Source organism: Sinohyriopsis cumingii, chromosome 4, assembly GCF_028554795.1.
Source record: "Sinohyriopsis cumingii isolate HCF-2022 chromosome 4, ASM2855479v2, whole genome shotgun sequence".
Classification (NCBI taxonomy): Eukaryota; Metazoa; Mollusca; class Bivalvia; order Unionida; family Unionidae; genus Sinohyriopsis; species Sinohyriopsis cumingii.
Window position 1 is genome coordinate 22,633,528 of NC_142964.1, and position 15,023 is coordinate 22,648,550.

Genomic DNA, 15,023 nt, shown 5'->3' on the forward strand with positions numbered 1-15,023 from the left:
TATCTTTTAAAAACAAAAATAAAAGAATGAATATAATTATAAAGAAATGTTGTCTTTTTCTGAGTTTATCATGGTATAAAAGCAGAAAAAAAACCAATAAACTCTTAATTAAAGACATAAACTTGGTGATTTTTTTAATTTAATGCCAGTATGTAGGGACAATGTGTGTAAATGTATGTGCAAATATTTGTTTATCTGTGTATTGATGATATCTAATAACTAATGTTTGACTGTGACTGTTAAATACTTCAAAGAAAAGAGATATGTTAATTAAAAATATTAACTTCTAGTCATTTTCTATACATTTATTCTCAACACAACGTCAGTCTGATTGGTTCACATGTACTGACCCTCTTGGGACCTCAAAACACTGTTTTTGTCTCCAAATCTCACCAACACTATCAGGGAATATGGCAGGTTTGACAAACAGACAACACTAAAACATAATTCATCAACTTAAGTACATACAAATTTTATATGCCACAAAAAATAAAAGCAAGTTCATCATAGTCTTGACAGGTAAATGATTCATTCTCTGTCTAATCATCAATTATTTGAATATTGTTTTATTGGTGTTTAATAACATATCAGCACATGCAATGCTCTATATTAGTGTTTAACAGCACATCAGCACATGCAATGCTCTATATTGGTGTTTAATAGCACATCAGCACAAGCAATGCTCTATATTAGTGTTGAATGGTACATTAGCACATGCAATGCTGTAGATTTGGTGTTTAAAAGCATATCAGCACATCCAAAAATGTAGATTAGGTTTTTAACTGCATATCAGCACATGCAATGCTCTAGACTGGTATTTACTCTAGATTGGTGTTTAATAGCAAATCAACATATGCAAAGCTCTAGATTGGTGTCTGATGGCATATCACCATATACAAAGTCCTAGATTGGTGTTTAATGGGGCATCACCATATGCACAGTTCTAGGTTGGCCTTTGATTGCAAAGAAACATGCAAAGTGCTAGATTTGTGTTTAATATGCAAAGGTCCAGATTGATGTTTAATGGCACAACATATGCAACACTCTAGATTGGTGTTTAATGGCACAACATATGCAGCACTCTACATTGGTGTTTAATGGCACCACATATGCAGCACTCTAGATTGGTGTTTAATGGTGCATCAGTACATACAAAGCTTTAAATTGGTATTTAATGGCACATCAACATATACAAAGCTCTAGATTGGTGTTTAATGGCACATCAACATACACACCTCTCTAGATTGGTGTTTAATCGCACATCACCATATACAAAGCTCTAGATTGGTGTTTAATGGCACATCAACTTACACAGCTCTCTAGATTGGTATTTAATGGTGCATCAATATTTACAAAGCTCTAGATTGGTGTTTAATGGCACATCAACATATGCAGCACTCTAAATTGGTATTTAATGGCACATCAATACATACAAAGCTCTAGATTGGTGTTAAATGGCACATCAACATATGCAGCACTTTAAACTGGTGTTTAATGGCACATCAATATACACAAAGCTCTAGATTGGTGTTAAATGGTACATCAAAATATACAGCACTCTAAATTGGTGTTTAATAGCACATCAATACATACAAAGCTCTAGATTTGAGTTTAATGGCACATCAACATACACAGCTCTCTAGACTGGTGTTTAATGGTACATCAATATACACAAAGCTCTAGAGTGGTGTTTAAAGGCACATCAACATATACAGCACTCTAGACCAGACTGGTGGTTAATGGCACAAAAACATATGCATAACTCTATACTGGTGTTCAATGGCACATCAATATATACAGCATTCTTGACCAGACTCATCTGGTGTTTAATGGTACATCAACATATGTTTAACTCTATTGGTGTTTAATGACACATCAAAATATACAGCACTCTACCCTAGACTGGTGTTTAATGGCACAACAATATATGCAAAACTCTGGATAAGAATTTGTTTTAATGGGTATTTTAATCCCTGGTTTGGAACCAATTGCATGTTTCAAAATTTAATGGGGCATGCTGTAAGCACCATAAAACACAATCTTATGATACCATAATCAAGATGCTAATCAAGTCTCTTAGAATGAGTGACACAGCTTAGTGACCAAGACTAATTGTCAGTACATTCAATTACCATGGCTTCATTTATTTTTGTGGGTATCAATTTTCCTGGTTCTGTAAGAAAAGATATTTTAATAAGTACTTAAATATGTTGTTTCACCTCACGAGACCATGAGGGCAAAAGGAGGCCATCACTCGTGAAGATTTATCAGTGGACCTTCAAATATCAAAACTTAAGACTACTTCATGCTAAATAAATTATGGCTCATAAGAATACGTCTGAGATCGGATCTAATTATAAGTGGCCTTTGAGAACGCTAGATTTGTGTAATTCTAATCATGGCGACTTGATTAACATGACATTTATTCAGTGGTTTTGTCTAAAAGTCAGTGAAGTGAGAGGCTTACAAATGTTCTGCAATTAGTATATATCATTAAAATATAAAATATATATCTAGTACCTGTGCTTAAAGTAATACTTCTAAAATTTTGCAACCTTGAGAATTAAACAAGTGGATAAAATGTGATTCAACATATGTTTTACCTGAATGAATGAGTGAACGATGTAAATAATCATTATATCTAATTTATGCAGATCATTTATTTCTTCTTTCATTTTCAATAATACTAGTACTGGAATATGTTTTTGTTCTTTCTCTTATCTCTCTATCCTTACTGATTTTAAAATACATTAATTCAGGCAGCAATTGGACCTGAACATTAATAGATACACACATGTAAACTTGAACAATATAAAATGCTTTACAATTGTTTGATACATTTATTCAAAAGGGTTAAAATAAAAAAGAAACACATGTAAAAGATTTTAACATTTTTTTAAACATCAATCACCATACAAATCAGATTTTTAATCATTAAGCAAGTATTTGTAAAAATGGTGGGAGTCCTTTGGCATCACATGTGATTCACTTTCATGGTTTGGAGTAACCATGAAATCCCCAAAATTGGCACCCCATAAAAAATATTCAAACCCATGGCTTGGAGTAACCATCAAATCCCCAACAATTGGTACCCCACAAAAAATGTTCAAAACCATGGTTTGGAGTAACCATGAAATCCCACAAAATTGGTACCCAATAAAAAAATGTTTAAACCCATTGTTTGGAGTAACCATAAAATCCCCCCAAAATTGGTACCCCACAAAAAAAGAATTAAAACCTAGTATATGACTGTATATGTTCTTCCAGTCATTAAGTACTATCATTTCAATCATGCATGAAACATCTGGACTCCTCCTGACAGCATACCATATATGCTCATGTTGAAGTTGGGTCCAACTGCAACCAACAAAGACTGATCTTCCACTGCATAATGATCTGGCAAATCAGGATCTATGCTGCTTAATTTACTGAATAAACTCCTGCATAAGAGCATAAACCCAGATTTGCCAGAGCATTATGTGGGTCTATGCAGTTTGTAGATATAAGGGAGTATATACGGTAGCTTATTTCGATCCAATGCACAAACTTGCAACATGCAATGTTCTTATGGCAGGATCAGTCTGCTGATAAATTTGGCCTAAATGCCAACAATTGAACTGCTTTGCTGAGGCCACTAAAAGTGATCTTGCTAAATGCATTCACACAAAAACATACTACATCCTACATATTTTTATGTTTTTAAGCAGTAATCACTCTGAAAAGACAATAAGGGAAAATAATAAGTAGATGATGTGCTTTATGCAACGACTCGGATGAAAACTGCATTCCTTAACATATATGATCACTCCATTAACATTTTTTAAATGGATTTCTTTGATCAGCCTTCTTTTTTTAACCATGCAATGAAAATGAATAATTTGGTCCTGAAGGGGACCAAAAGTTATGCTGGATGTATTAAGTCATATCAGATAATTTGTGCCAAAAAAGTAAGGATGATTAAATTATGCATCCAAAGTGACCAGATACTCAGGAGCCAAACTGAACATGTTCTACTATATTAAATCAGTAGTGATACCTACAAAAAAGAGATCCAGATACTCAGGACCCTTTGTATTATCGATGGGACTTGTAGTGATACTTACAAAATGAGAGGGGGCCCCAAGTGGCTGAGTGGTCTAAAGTGCTCACCATTACGGATCACTGCCATCTCACCTCTGTCTGCGTGGGTTTGAGTCTCGCGCTCTGCCAATGAGGGTATGTGAAAAAGCTTGCCAGTAGTTTCTTGTGGGTCGGTGGTTCTTTCCAGGGTTTTCCCAGGTTCTTCTTCCACCATTTATACTGGCCACCATGTTTAACCATCTTGTGCTGAAAAATGGTGTTAAACCCTACAACAACAACAACAACAAAATGAGATCCGGATATCAGGACCCTTTGTATTATCGAGGAACTTGTGATACCTACAAAAAGAGATCCAGGTACTCAGGACCCATTGTATTATTGATGGGACTTGTAGTGATATCTACAAGATGAGATCCTGATACTCAGGACCCATTGTATTATTGATGGAACTTGTAGTGATACCTGCAAAAAGAGATTTAGACACTAAAGACCCATTGTATTATTGATGGAACTTGTAGTGATATCTACAAAATGAGATCCAGGTACTCAGGACCCATTGTTTTATTGATGGAACTTGTAGTGATACCTACAAAAAGAGATTCAGACACTAAGGACCCATTGTATTATTGATGGAACTTGTAGTGATATCTGCAAAAAGAGATTCAGACACTAAGGACCCATTGTATTATTTATGGAACTTGTAATGATACCTGCAAAAAGAGATCCAGATACTCAGGACCCATTGTATTATTGATGGGACTTGTAGTGATACCTACAAAAAGGAGATCCAGATACTCAGGACCCAGTGTATTATTGATGGGACTTGTAGTGATACCTATAAAAAGAGATCCAGATACGCAGGACCCATTGTATTATTGATGGGACTTGTAGTGATACCTACAAAAGGAGATCCAGACACTCAGGACCCATTGTATTATTGGTGGGACTTGTAGTGATACCAACAAAAAGAGATTAAGATACACAGGATCCATTGAATTATCGATGGAACTTGTAATGACACCTACAAAAAGAGATCCAGATACTCAGGACGCTTTGTATTATTGGTGGGACTTGTAGTGATACCAACAAAAAGAGATTAAGATACACAGGACCCATTGAATTATTGATGGGACTTGTAGTGATACCTACAAAATGAGAGGGGGCCCAAGTGGCTGAGTGGTCTAAAGCACTTACCATTACGGATTACTGCCATCTCACCTTTGTCTGTGTCGGCCATTGAGGGTATGTGAGAAAGTTTGCCAGTAACTTCTTGTGGGTCAGTGGTTCTTTCCAGGGTTTTCCCAGGTCTTTCCTCCACCATTTATACTGGCCGCCATGTTTAGCCATCTTGTGTTAAAAAATGGTGTTAAACCCTACAACAACAACAACAACAACAACAAAATGAGATCCAGATACTCAGGACCCTTTTTATTATTGAGGAACTTGTAATGACACCTACAAAAAGAGATCCAGGTACTCAGGACCCATTGTGTTATCGATGGGACTTGTAGTGATACCAACAAAAAGAGATCCAGATACTCAGGACCCATTGTATTATTGATGGAACTTGTAGTGATACCTACAAAATGAGATTCAGACACTAAGGACCCATTGTATTATTGATGGGACTTGTAGTGATACCTACAAAAAGAGATTCAGACACTAAGGACCCATTGTATTATTGATGGGACTTGCAGTGATACCTATAAAAAGAGATCCAGGTACTCAGGACCCATTGTATTATCGATGGGACTTGTAGTGATACCAACAAAAAGAGATCCAGATACTCAGGACCCATTGTATTATTGATGGAACTTGTAGTGATACTTACAAAAAGAGATTCAGACACTAAGGACCCATTGTATTATTGATGGGACTTGTAGTGATACCTACAAAAAGAGATTCAGACACTAAGGACCCATTGTATTATTGATGGGGCTTGCAGTGATACCTACAAAAAGAGATTCAGACAATAAGGACCCATTGTATTATTGATGGGACTGGTAGTGATACCTACAAAAAGAGATTCAGACAGTAAAGACCCATTGTATTATTGATGGAATCTTTAGTGATACCTACATAATGAGATCCAGATACTCAGGACCCATTGTATTATTGATGTGGCTTGTAGTGATACCTACAAAATGAGACCCTGATAATCAGGAGCCACTGTATTACTAGTGTGACTTGTAATGATACTTACGTGGCATACACTGCCATGATGAACATGATGAGAACCCCTGCATATGCTGCTATCAAATCCATCTGGGGGTCTACTGGGTTGGGTCGACACAAAGTGTTGTTTAGAAATGTAAACGTCTGTCCAGGTCCACTGACAAATACTGGTGGGGCCTGTGAAATAGATATACTATCTGTAAGCTTTATACTCTATAAACTTAGAGGTATGAAGGACACCGTGTCTTTAATGTTTAATATTCTATAAAATTTGAGGTATGAAGGACACAGTGTTTTTAATGTTTAACAGTCTATAAAATTTGAGGTATGAAGGACAGTGTCTTTAATGTTTAATATTCTATATAATTAGAGGTATGAAGGACACATTTTCTTGAATGTTTTAATATTCTATAAAATTAGAGGCATGAAGGACACATTGTCTATAATGAAGGAAACAATGTCTAGACCACTCGGCCACTCAGGGCCCCAAGATGTATGAAGGACACAGTGTCTTTAATGTTTAATATTCTATAAAATTTGAGGTATGAAGAACACAGTGTCTTCAGTGTTTAATATTCTATAAAATTAGAGGTATGAAGGACACATTTTCTTGAATGTTTAATATTCTATAAAATTAGAGGCATGAAGGACACATTGTCTATAATGTTTAAGGGTCTATAAAATTAGAGGTATGAAGGGCACAGTATCTTTAATGTTTAATATTCTATAAAATTACACAGCTATCAAGTGACAGTGTCTTTAATGTTTAATATTCTATAAAAGTACACAGGTATCAAGTGACACAGTGACATTAATGTTTAATATTCTATAAAATTACACAGGTATGAAGGACACAGTGTCTTTAATGTTTAATATTCTATAAAATTACACAGGTATGAAGGACACAGTGTCTTTAATGTTTAATATTCTATTAAAATACACAGGTATGAAGGACACAGTGTCTTTAATGTTTAATATTCTATAAAATTACACAGGTATCAAGTGACACAGTGTCTTTAATGTTTAATATTCTATAAAATTAAACAGGTATCAAGTGACACAGTGTCTTTAATGTTTAATATTCGATAAAATTACACAGGTATCAAGTGACACAGTGTCTTTAATGTTTAATATTCTATAAAATTATACAGGTATCAAGTGACACAGTGACATTAATTTTTAATATTCTATAAAATTACACAGGTATGAAGGACACAGTGTCTTTAATGTTTAATATTCTATTAAAATACACAGGTATGAAGGACACAGTGTCTTTAATGTTTAATATTCTATAAAATTACACAGGTATCAAGTGACACAGTGTCTTTAATGTTTAATATTCTATAAAATTACACAGGTATCAAGTGACACAGTGTCTTTACTGTTTAACATTCTTTAAAATTACACAGGTACGAAGTGACACCGTGTCTTTAATGTTTAATATTCTATAAAATTACACAGGTATCAAGTGATACAGTATCTTTTATGTTTAATATTCTACAAAATTAGAGGTATGAAGGACACAGTGTCTTTAATGTTTAATATTCTATAAAATTACACAGGTATGAAGTGACACAGTGTCTTTAATGTTTAATATTCTATTAAATTACACAGGTATGAAGGACACATTCTCTTTAATGTTTAATATTCTATAAAATTACAAAGGTATGAAGTGACAGTGTTTGTAATGTTTAATATTCTATAAAATTACACAGGGATAAAGTAACACAGTATCTTTAATGTTTCATATTCTATAAAATTACATAGAAATGAAGTGACAGATTGTGTCTTTAATGTTTTATATTCTAAAAAAATTTGAGGTATGAAGTGACACAGTGTATTTTATGTTTTACATTCTATAAAATTACACAGTTATTAAGTGACACAGTCTTTAATGTTTAATATTCCATAATTACACAGTTATTAAGTCACACAGTGTATTCAATGTTTTATATCCACAAGAATTTTGTTGTAAGCATTAAGATGGATGCTAATTTAAAGGGCAGCAATTATTTTGTATGCACTATTCTTTTAGTTGACTAACTTTCAATTTATTTTCACATCAAAACAGGGCACTTTAAACAAAACATACAAAAGTGTCACAGCTGCAATTCAACATATCTTAAAAGAAATTCTTTATAATATATTATCTCATCTAAAAAACGGTAATTTCAAAGGATGTGGCCAAGTCAAACAAGAATACCAGAAACAGTACATTACACATGCACAATGTTAAAGATCATCTCCATTTATTTAAAACTTGGGTTATCTGATCAATTACCAAGGCAGATCATTCCTTACACCCTGTCTTTAACAGGAAATATGAAATTTGGCCAATAACATGGATAATAATATGCCATAGTTCCAGAATCACTTCAAATGATGTTTTAGATCGTTGCACAAAACCATTTTTCTACATCAATAATTGCATCTGCAACTTTTTTTTTCTGGACATACCTTGCTGTGGTGAAAAATAACTATGCAGCTGTAAGAATGGTTAAGAATTTCTCTGTTTTATAGCCAGTAACCAAAAGGTTAAGAATTTCTGTTTTATAGCCAGTAACCAAAAGGTTAACAATTTCTCTGTTTTATAGCCAGTAACCAAAAGGTTAAGAATTTCTGTTTTATAGCCAGTAACCAAAAGGTTAAGAATTTCTCTGTTTTATAGCCAGTAACCAAAAGGTTAAGAATTTCTGTTTTATAGCCAGTAACCAAAAGGTTAAGAATTTCTGTTTTATAGCCAGTAACCAAAAGGTTAAGAATTTGTTTTATAGCCAGTAACCAAAAGGTTAAGAATTTCTCTGTTTTATAGCCAGTAACCAAAAGGTTAAGAATTTCTCTGTTTTATAGCCAGTAACCAAAAGGTTAAGAATTTCTGTTTTATAACCAGTAACCAAAAGGTTAAGAATTTCTGTTTTATAGCCAGTAACCAAAAGGTTAAGAATTTCTCTGTTTTATAGCCAGTAACCAAAAGGTTAAGAATTTCTCTGTTTTATAGCCAGTAACCAAAAGGTTAAGAATTTCTCTGTTTTATAGAAAGTAACCAAAAGGTTAAGAATTTCTGTTTTATAGCCAGTAACCAAAAGGTTAAGAATTTCTCTGTTTTATAGCCAGTAACCAAAAGGTTAAGAATTTCTCTGTTTTATAGCCAGTAACCAAAAGGTTAAGAATTTCTCTGTTTTATAGCCAGTAACCAAAAGGTTAAGAATTTCTGTTTTATAGCCAGTAACCAAAAGGTTAAGAATTTCTGTTTTATAGCCAGTAACCAAAAGGTTAAGAATTTCTGTTTTATAGCCAGTAACCAAAAGGTTAAGAATTTATGTTTTATAGCCAGTAACCAAAAGGTTAAGAATTTCTCTGTTTTATAGCCAGTAACCAAAAGGTTAAGAATTTCTCTGTTTTATAGAAAGTAACCAAAAGGTTAAGAATTTCTCTGTTTTATAGCCAGTAACCAAAAGGTTAAGAATTTCTCTGTTTTATAGAAAGTAACCAAAAGGTTAAGAATTTCTCTGTTTTATAGCCAGTAACCAAAAGGTTAAGAATTTCTCTGTTTTATAGAAAGTAACCAAAAGGTTAAGAATTTGTTTTATAGCCTGTAACCAAAAGGTTAAGAATTTCTCTGTTTTATAGCCAGTAACCAAAAGGTTAAGAATTTGTTTTATAGCCAGTAACCAAAAGGTTAAGAATTTCTCTGTTTTATAGCCAGTAACCAAAAGGTTAAGAATTTCTGTTTTGTAGCCAGTAACCAAAAGGTTAAGAATTTCTCTGTTTTATAGAAAGTAACCAAAAGGTTAAGAATTTCTGTTTTATAGCCAGTAACCAAAAGGTTAAGAATTTCTCTGTTTTATAGCCAGTAACCAAAAGGTTAAGAATTTCTGTTTTATAGCCAGTAACCAAAAGGTTAAGAATTTCTGTTTTATAGCCAGTAACCAAAAGGTTAACAATTTCTCTGTTTTATAGCCAGTAACCAAAAGGTTAAGAATTTCTGTTTTATAGCCAGTAACCAAAAGGTTAACAATTTCTCTGTTTTATAGCCAGTAACCAAAAGGTTAAGAATTTCTCTGTTTTATAGCCAGTAACCAAAAGGTTAAGAATTTCTGTTTTATAGCCAGTAACCAAAAGGTTAAGAATTTCTGTTTTATAGAAAGTAACCAAAAGGTTAAGAATTTCTCTGTTTTATAGCCAGTAACCAAAAGGTTAAGAATTTCTGTTTTATAGCCAGTAACCAAAAGGTTAAGAATTTCTGTTTTATAGCCAGTAACCAAAAGGTTAAGAATTTCTCTGTTTTATAGCCAGTAACCAAAAGGTTAAGAATTTCTGTTTTATAGCCAGTAACCAAAAGGTTAAGAATTTCTCTGTTTTATAGCCAGTAACCAAAAGGTTAAGAATTTCTCTGTTTTATAGCCAGTAACCAAAAGGTTAAGAATTTCTCTGTTTTATAGCCAGTAACCAAAAGGTTAAGAATTTCTCTGTTTTATAGCCAGTAACCAAAAGGTTAAGAATTTCTCTGTTTTATAGCCAGTAACCAAAAGGAGCTGATTCTGCAGATTGCTATTTAACCTGATTTAATGCACTGGAATGACAGACGAAGGATAAGACATTCCATAAGTGTGCAAAGGTTGGCCTATACTAATGAATTTAGCAAGAGCATGCCACCAGAAACATCTAAAATCCTATGTTTCTATTTGGCCGACATTTAGTGATTTAAACTGCAAATGTTACTCCATTAATTTGCTTTAAATAACAATTCAACCATGCATTTAAATGAGGATATAGTGAGTCTCACTGGAAAAACAAGTTTATTGCAAGTGATTTCAACTACATCTGTGCATGGCTATGTTTAGATTCAAACCAATTCATTCCAAGGCTTACACTCCCTTTGCATAAGTAATGTTAAACACTGTGTATGTTAATTGTTTTGGTCAAGGATTTTCCCAAAATATGGACATAATTGTTACACAGTGCTTGGAATTAAACAGGTTCAAAAATTCCCAAAATTCCCATCTGCCCTGCTAAAACACCATTAAACCAATAGTCTTGAATTTTGGTACTAGAAGGGTAGGACTATTTCTGGACGGTACTGACCAATGGGTCTCAATCACCATGATATTGGCTGTTTAACACCATTATCAATAGGTTGTTCCCTCGTCCAAATGGCAAACTGTAAGTTAATTTTATTGAGGAAAAAAAAGATACCAAAAAACCAATGGTCTTTATTATAATCATAGTGACCCTGACCTTTTGGCTGTGTAATCCAAACTCTGAGGCTCATTTCTTCCTAAATCATCAAATCCTCTTAAAAGTTTGGTGCCATTATGTGATGTTTAATTTATTTTTCCAGAAATGCTTTCCTAGTTTGTGTGAGAATAGCCTTGATCTTGAACATTTGTTAACAAAATAATGTTTTCTATCCTGCCCTATGTGCAAGCCATCAACAAGGCTTGGCCAACGCAATCAGTCTAGAACTAAATGTAATAAACAGAAACCATTATTTTCTTCTCAGACCTTCACTTCTGGCCTTTAGATCACAGAGTCCATAAGTTTCCAGGTGCAAGCCATCCACAAGGTTTGATCTGAGAACTTTTTAATCTAGAACAATAGTTACAGTGCAGAAATCACTTTTCTTCTGAGTTACAATGACTTTCACCGTAGGACTCTAAATTCAATAGGGTTCTTCCTTACATTAAGTACAAGCCATCCTCAAAATCTCATCATGGTATGTGGTCTAGAACTACAGTCATGACCCCAAAATTAATTGGTTTCTTTCTTACTCCAAATGCAACCTATCCACAAAGTCTAATCAAGATACATGGTCCAGAATAAAAGTTACCCTGTGGAAACCATTTTCAATCTTTCAGTCTCTGTGCCCATGACCTTTCACCTTCTCTTCCTCAGCCCAAATGTAAGCCATTCTGAAAGTTTGATCCACATCTGTGATCTATAGTTCAAGTTATAGGGCAGAAACCCCAAATCAACAGGCTTTTCCCATATCCAAAATGCAAACCATCTACATTGCCTGGTCACTGTACATGATAAAGAACTAACATAAATTTGTATAGAAACCAAACAAGGCAAATGGATGGATATCACACCATGATACAATTCACTTTATGAAGAGAAAAAAGTGAGCTTACATTAGGTTGGATGTATGTTAAAAAACTCTATGTCTTTGTGGTAGAAAATTAAAAATAATACATACCTCTTCAACAGTTTTACCAGTACCCTTTTCTTCTGCAATCTGGCGAGAAACTTGTACTTGGAAGGTTTCAATAACAGAAACTGTCAAAACAGAAAATACAAAACATAATTAGCTTTTGAAACAAAAAGTCTTAATAAAATTCCAAAAACTTGCACGAGTCTAATGCTCTTGAATATAAAATCATCTTGACTGTTTTTGACATGCATGAAAATAAACCTACCACCTTATTTTCTTACTGCTATCGTTTTGGGCTACAAATTAATGCCATCTATAAAGAGTATGAATCTTGTTTTGGGCTCGTTGTTTGGGTGTCTCTCTTGTGTGTGCAGAAAATAAGAACTTTCTTTATGAAAAAGAACATCTGACTCTAGGTGTACAGCTAATTACTGCTGCATAACATATATATGAAACCTCACCCTTACAAATGAGTGGATTTGATGAAAATTCATTTTGGACCTTCAAATACACTTAAAAATGATGATCAGTTTGTTAACATCAACAATGTTACATATCTGAAATCATCTGGCAAAGCAGTACAATTATTTGCTGATGCAACTACCATGCCATCTGACATAACAGCAACTATAGTTAGAGCCTGTCCATGCATTAGCAAGACATTTGACTTAACAACAACTATAGCTACAGTCTGTCCATGCATTAGCAATACATTTGACATAAAAAAAACTATGGCTACAGTCTGTCCATGCATTAGCATGGTATTTGACATACAACAACTATAGCTACAGTCTGTCCATGCATTAGCATGACATTTGACATAACAACTATAGCTACAGTCTGTCCATGCATTAGCATGACATTTAACATAACAACTATAGCTACAGTGTATCCATGCATTAGCATGACATCTGACATAACAACTAAAGCTACAGTCTGTCCATGCATTAGCATGACATTTGACATAACAACTATAGCTACAGTCTATCCATGCATTAGCATGACATTTGACATAACAACTATAGCTACAGTGTATCCATGCATTAGCATGACATCTGACATAACAACTATAGCTACAGTCTGTCCATGCATTAGCATGACATTTGACATAACAACTATAGCTGAAGGCTGTCTATGCATTAGCATGACATTTGAAATAACAACAACTATAGCTACAGTCTGTCCATGCATTAGCAAGACATTTGACATAAAAAAAACTATGTCAACAGTCTGTCCATGCATTAGCATGACATTTGACATGACAACAACTATAGTTACAGTTGTTACATACTTCTGTTAACCTTCCAGTTTAAAAGAAAACTGTGGTCCCTTACCATAATGAATTCTGTTTTTCAGAATTCCTTCCTGTAATAAATACCCTCCTTGAGCCCCAGTGATAAATTTATACTAAGAATACTTTGTTATAACAATGATAACCAACTAGATCTGTCAGTAAGCAATTGAAGAATACTTTGTTATAACAATGATAACCAACTAGATCTGTCAGTAAGCAACTGTTTACACAATACCTCCTGAAGGAAAGTGGAGACATTCCCTACCAGATGCTGGAGTTGTCTGGTCACAGCTGGTTACTGACTGATTGTTATCCTTTTAACTCACTCGTGGGAAAAGTTAGTATATTGGTTCAACTGACCAATGAGTGTTGTCTGTGCAAGGTTTATATACCTTCCTCCAAGCAACCAATGCAGTTGGTACAAGCATTTTTTGGACCATATCACATAAGCAGGCAATAATATCACAAACAACTGATGCACACAGTTCAAATGATATTATCATTTAACACAGTACGGATTCAACTGTCATCAGTGACAACAATAAAATATATTCGGTTTTATGGGGAGGGATGATGGCTAAACATTTCTCTCAGTTTATTTATTGAAAAATCATATACAGAGAATATTATCTCTTCCTACATTAGTGTTACATGTTTAGGTTCGTATAAAACATAACAGAAAAGAGTGAAGAAAACAAGGTTTGTAAAATTTAACAAACAATTTATTTCCCTAGAAAAACAAGGTAAAAATGAGAAAAAGAACTTACAGTTTTATGTATCAAATCCAAAATTAATCCAAGAATTAAAAATTAGAAGTCCTAGTAATAAAAAGTCCTAAATGAACTGAGTTCGAAACCCAATGAAATCCAAAATGGAAGATGATGACATTTGTTGTAACCTGGAAAGTGCTGCAGTGTCAACAGTCTCTTGTTGAATCACAGAAAATATTATTCCAGTTTTTGAATTCTGTTTAAATTTTGATAATGTCCTTGTCCAAGAATAAATTTAGAGCACTAGTATTTCCAGGGAAAACAATTACTTGAATTCCAAAAAATTTGAAGAAAATAAAATATTAAGCCCAAATTGGACACAACATAAAACACCTGGACTTGTCAAGTGTTAAGTCATGAATGACAATTCCTTCTGTAATGAAATACCTGATATGGTTGGCTAGACCACCACAGATTCCAGTATTATTAAGGTGACATGTTTGGCACACCATAGTATTTTTGTAAATATACCTTTTCCTTGCATCATGTGATGCATACATTGCTTGTGTCACATGTGAATAATATATGTTACCGCATGTGACTATATATA

The 15,023-nt window shown here is 33.8% G+C and overlaps 1 protein-coding gene across 1 annotated transcript in view; it reads right to left on the reverse strand.

Annotated features, from left to right (window-relative positions):
* The window catches only part of LOC149800805 (serine incorporator 5-like), a 102,130-nt gene that overhangs the window by 28,500 nt on the left and 58,607 nt on the right, over positions 1 to 15,023 (reverse strand). The window contains exons 9-10 of the mRNA XM_089954797.1: positions 12,455 to 12,534; positions 6,284 to 6,432 (exon numbers count right to left, since the gene is read on the reverse strand). Of these exons, the coding sequence (XP_089810923.1) occupies positions 6,284 to 6,432; positions 12,455 to 12,534 (229 nt within the window). The remainder of the gene's footprint in view (positions 1 to 6,283; positions 6,433 to 12,454; positions 12,535 to 15,023) is intronic.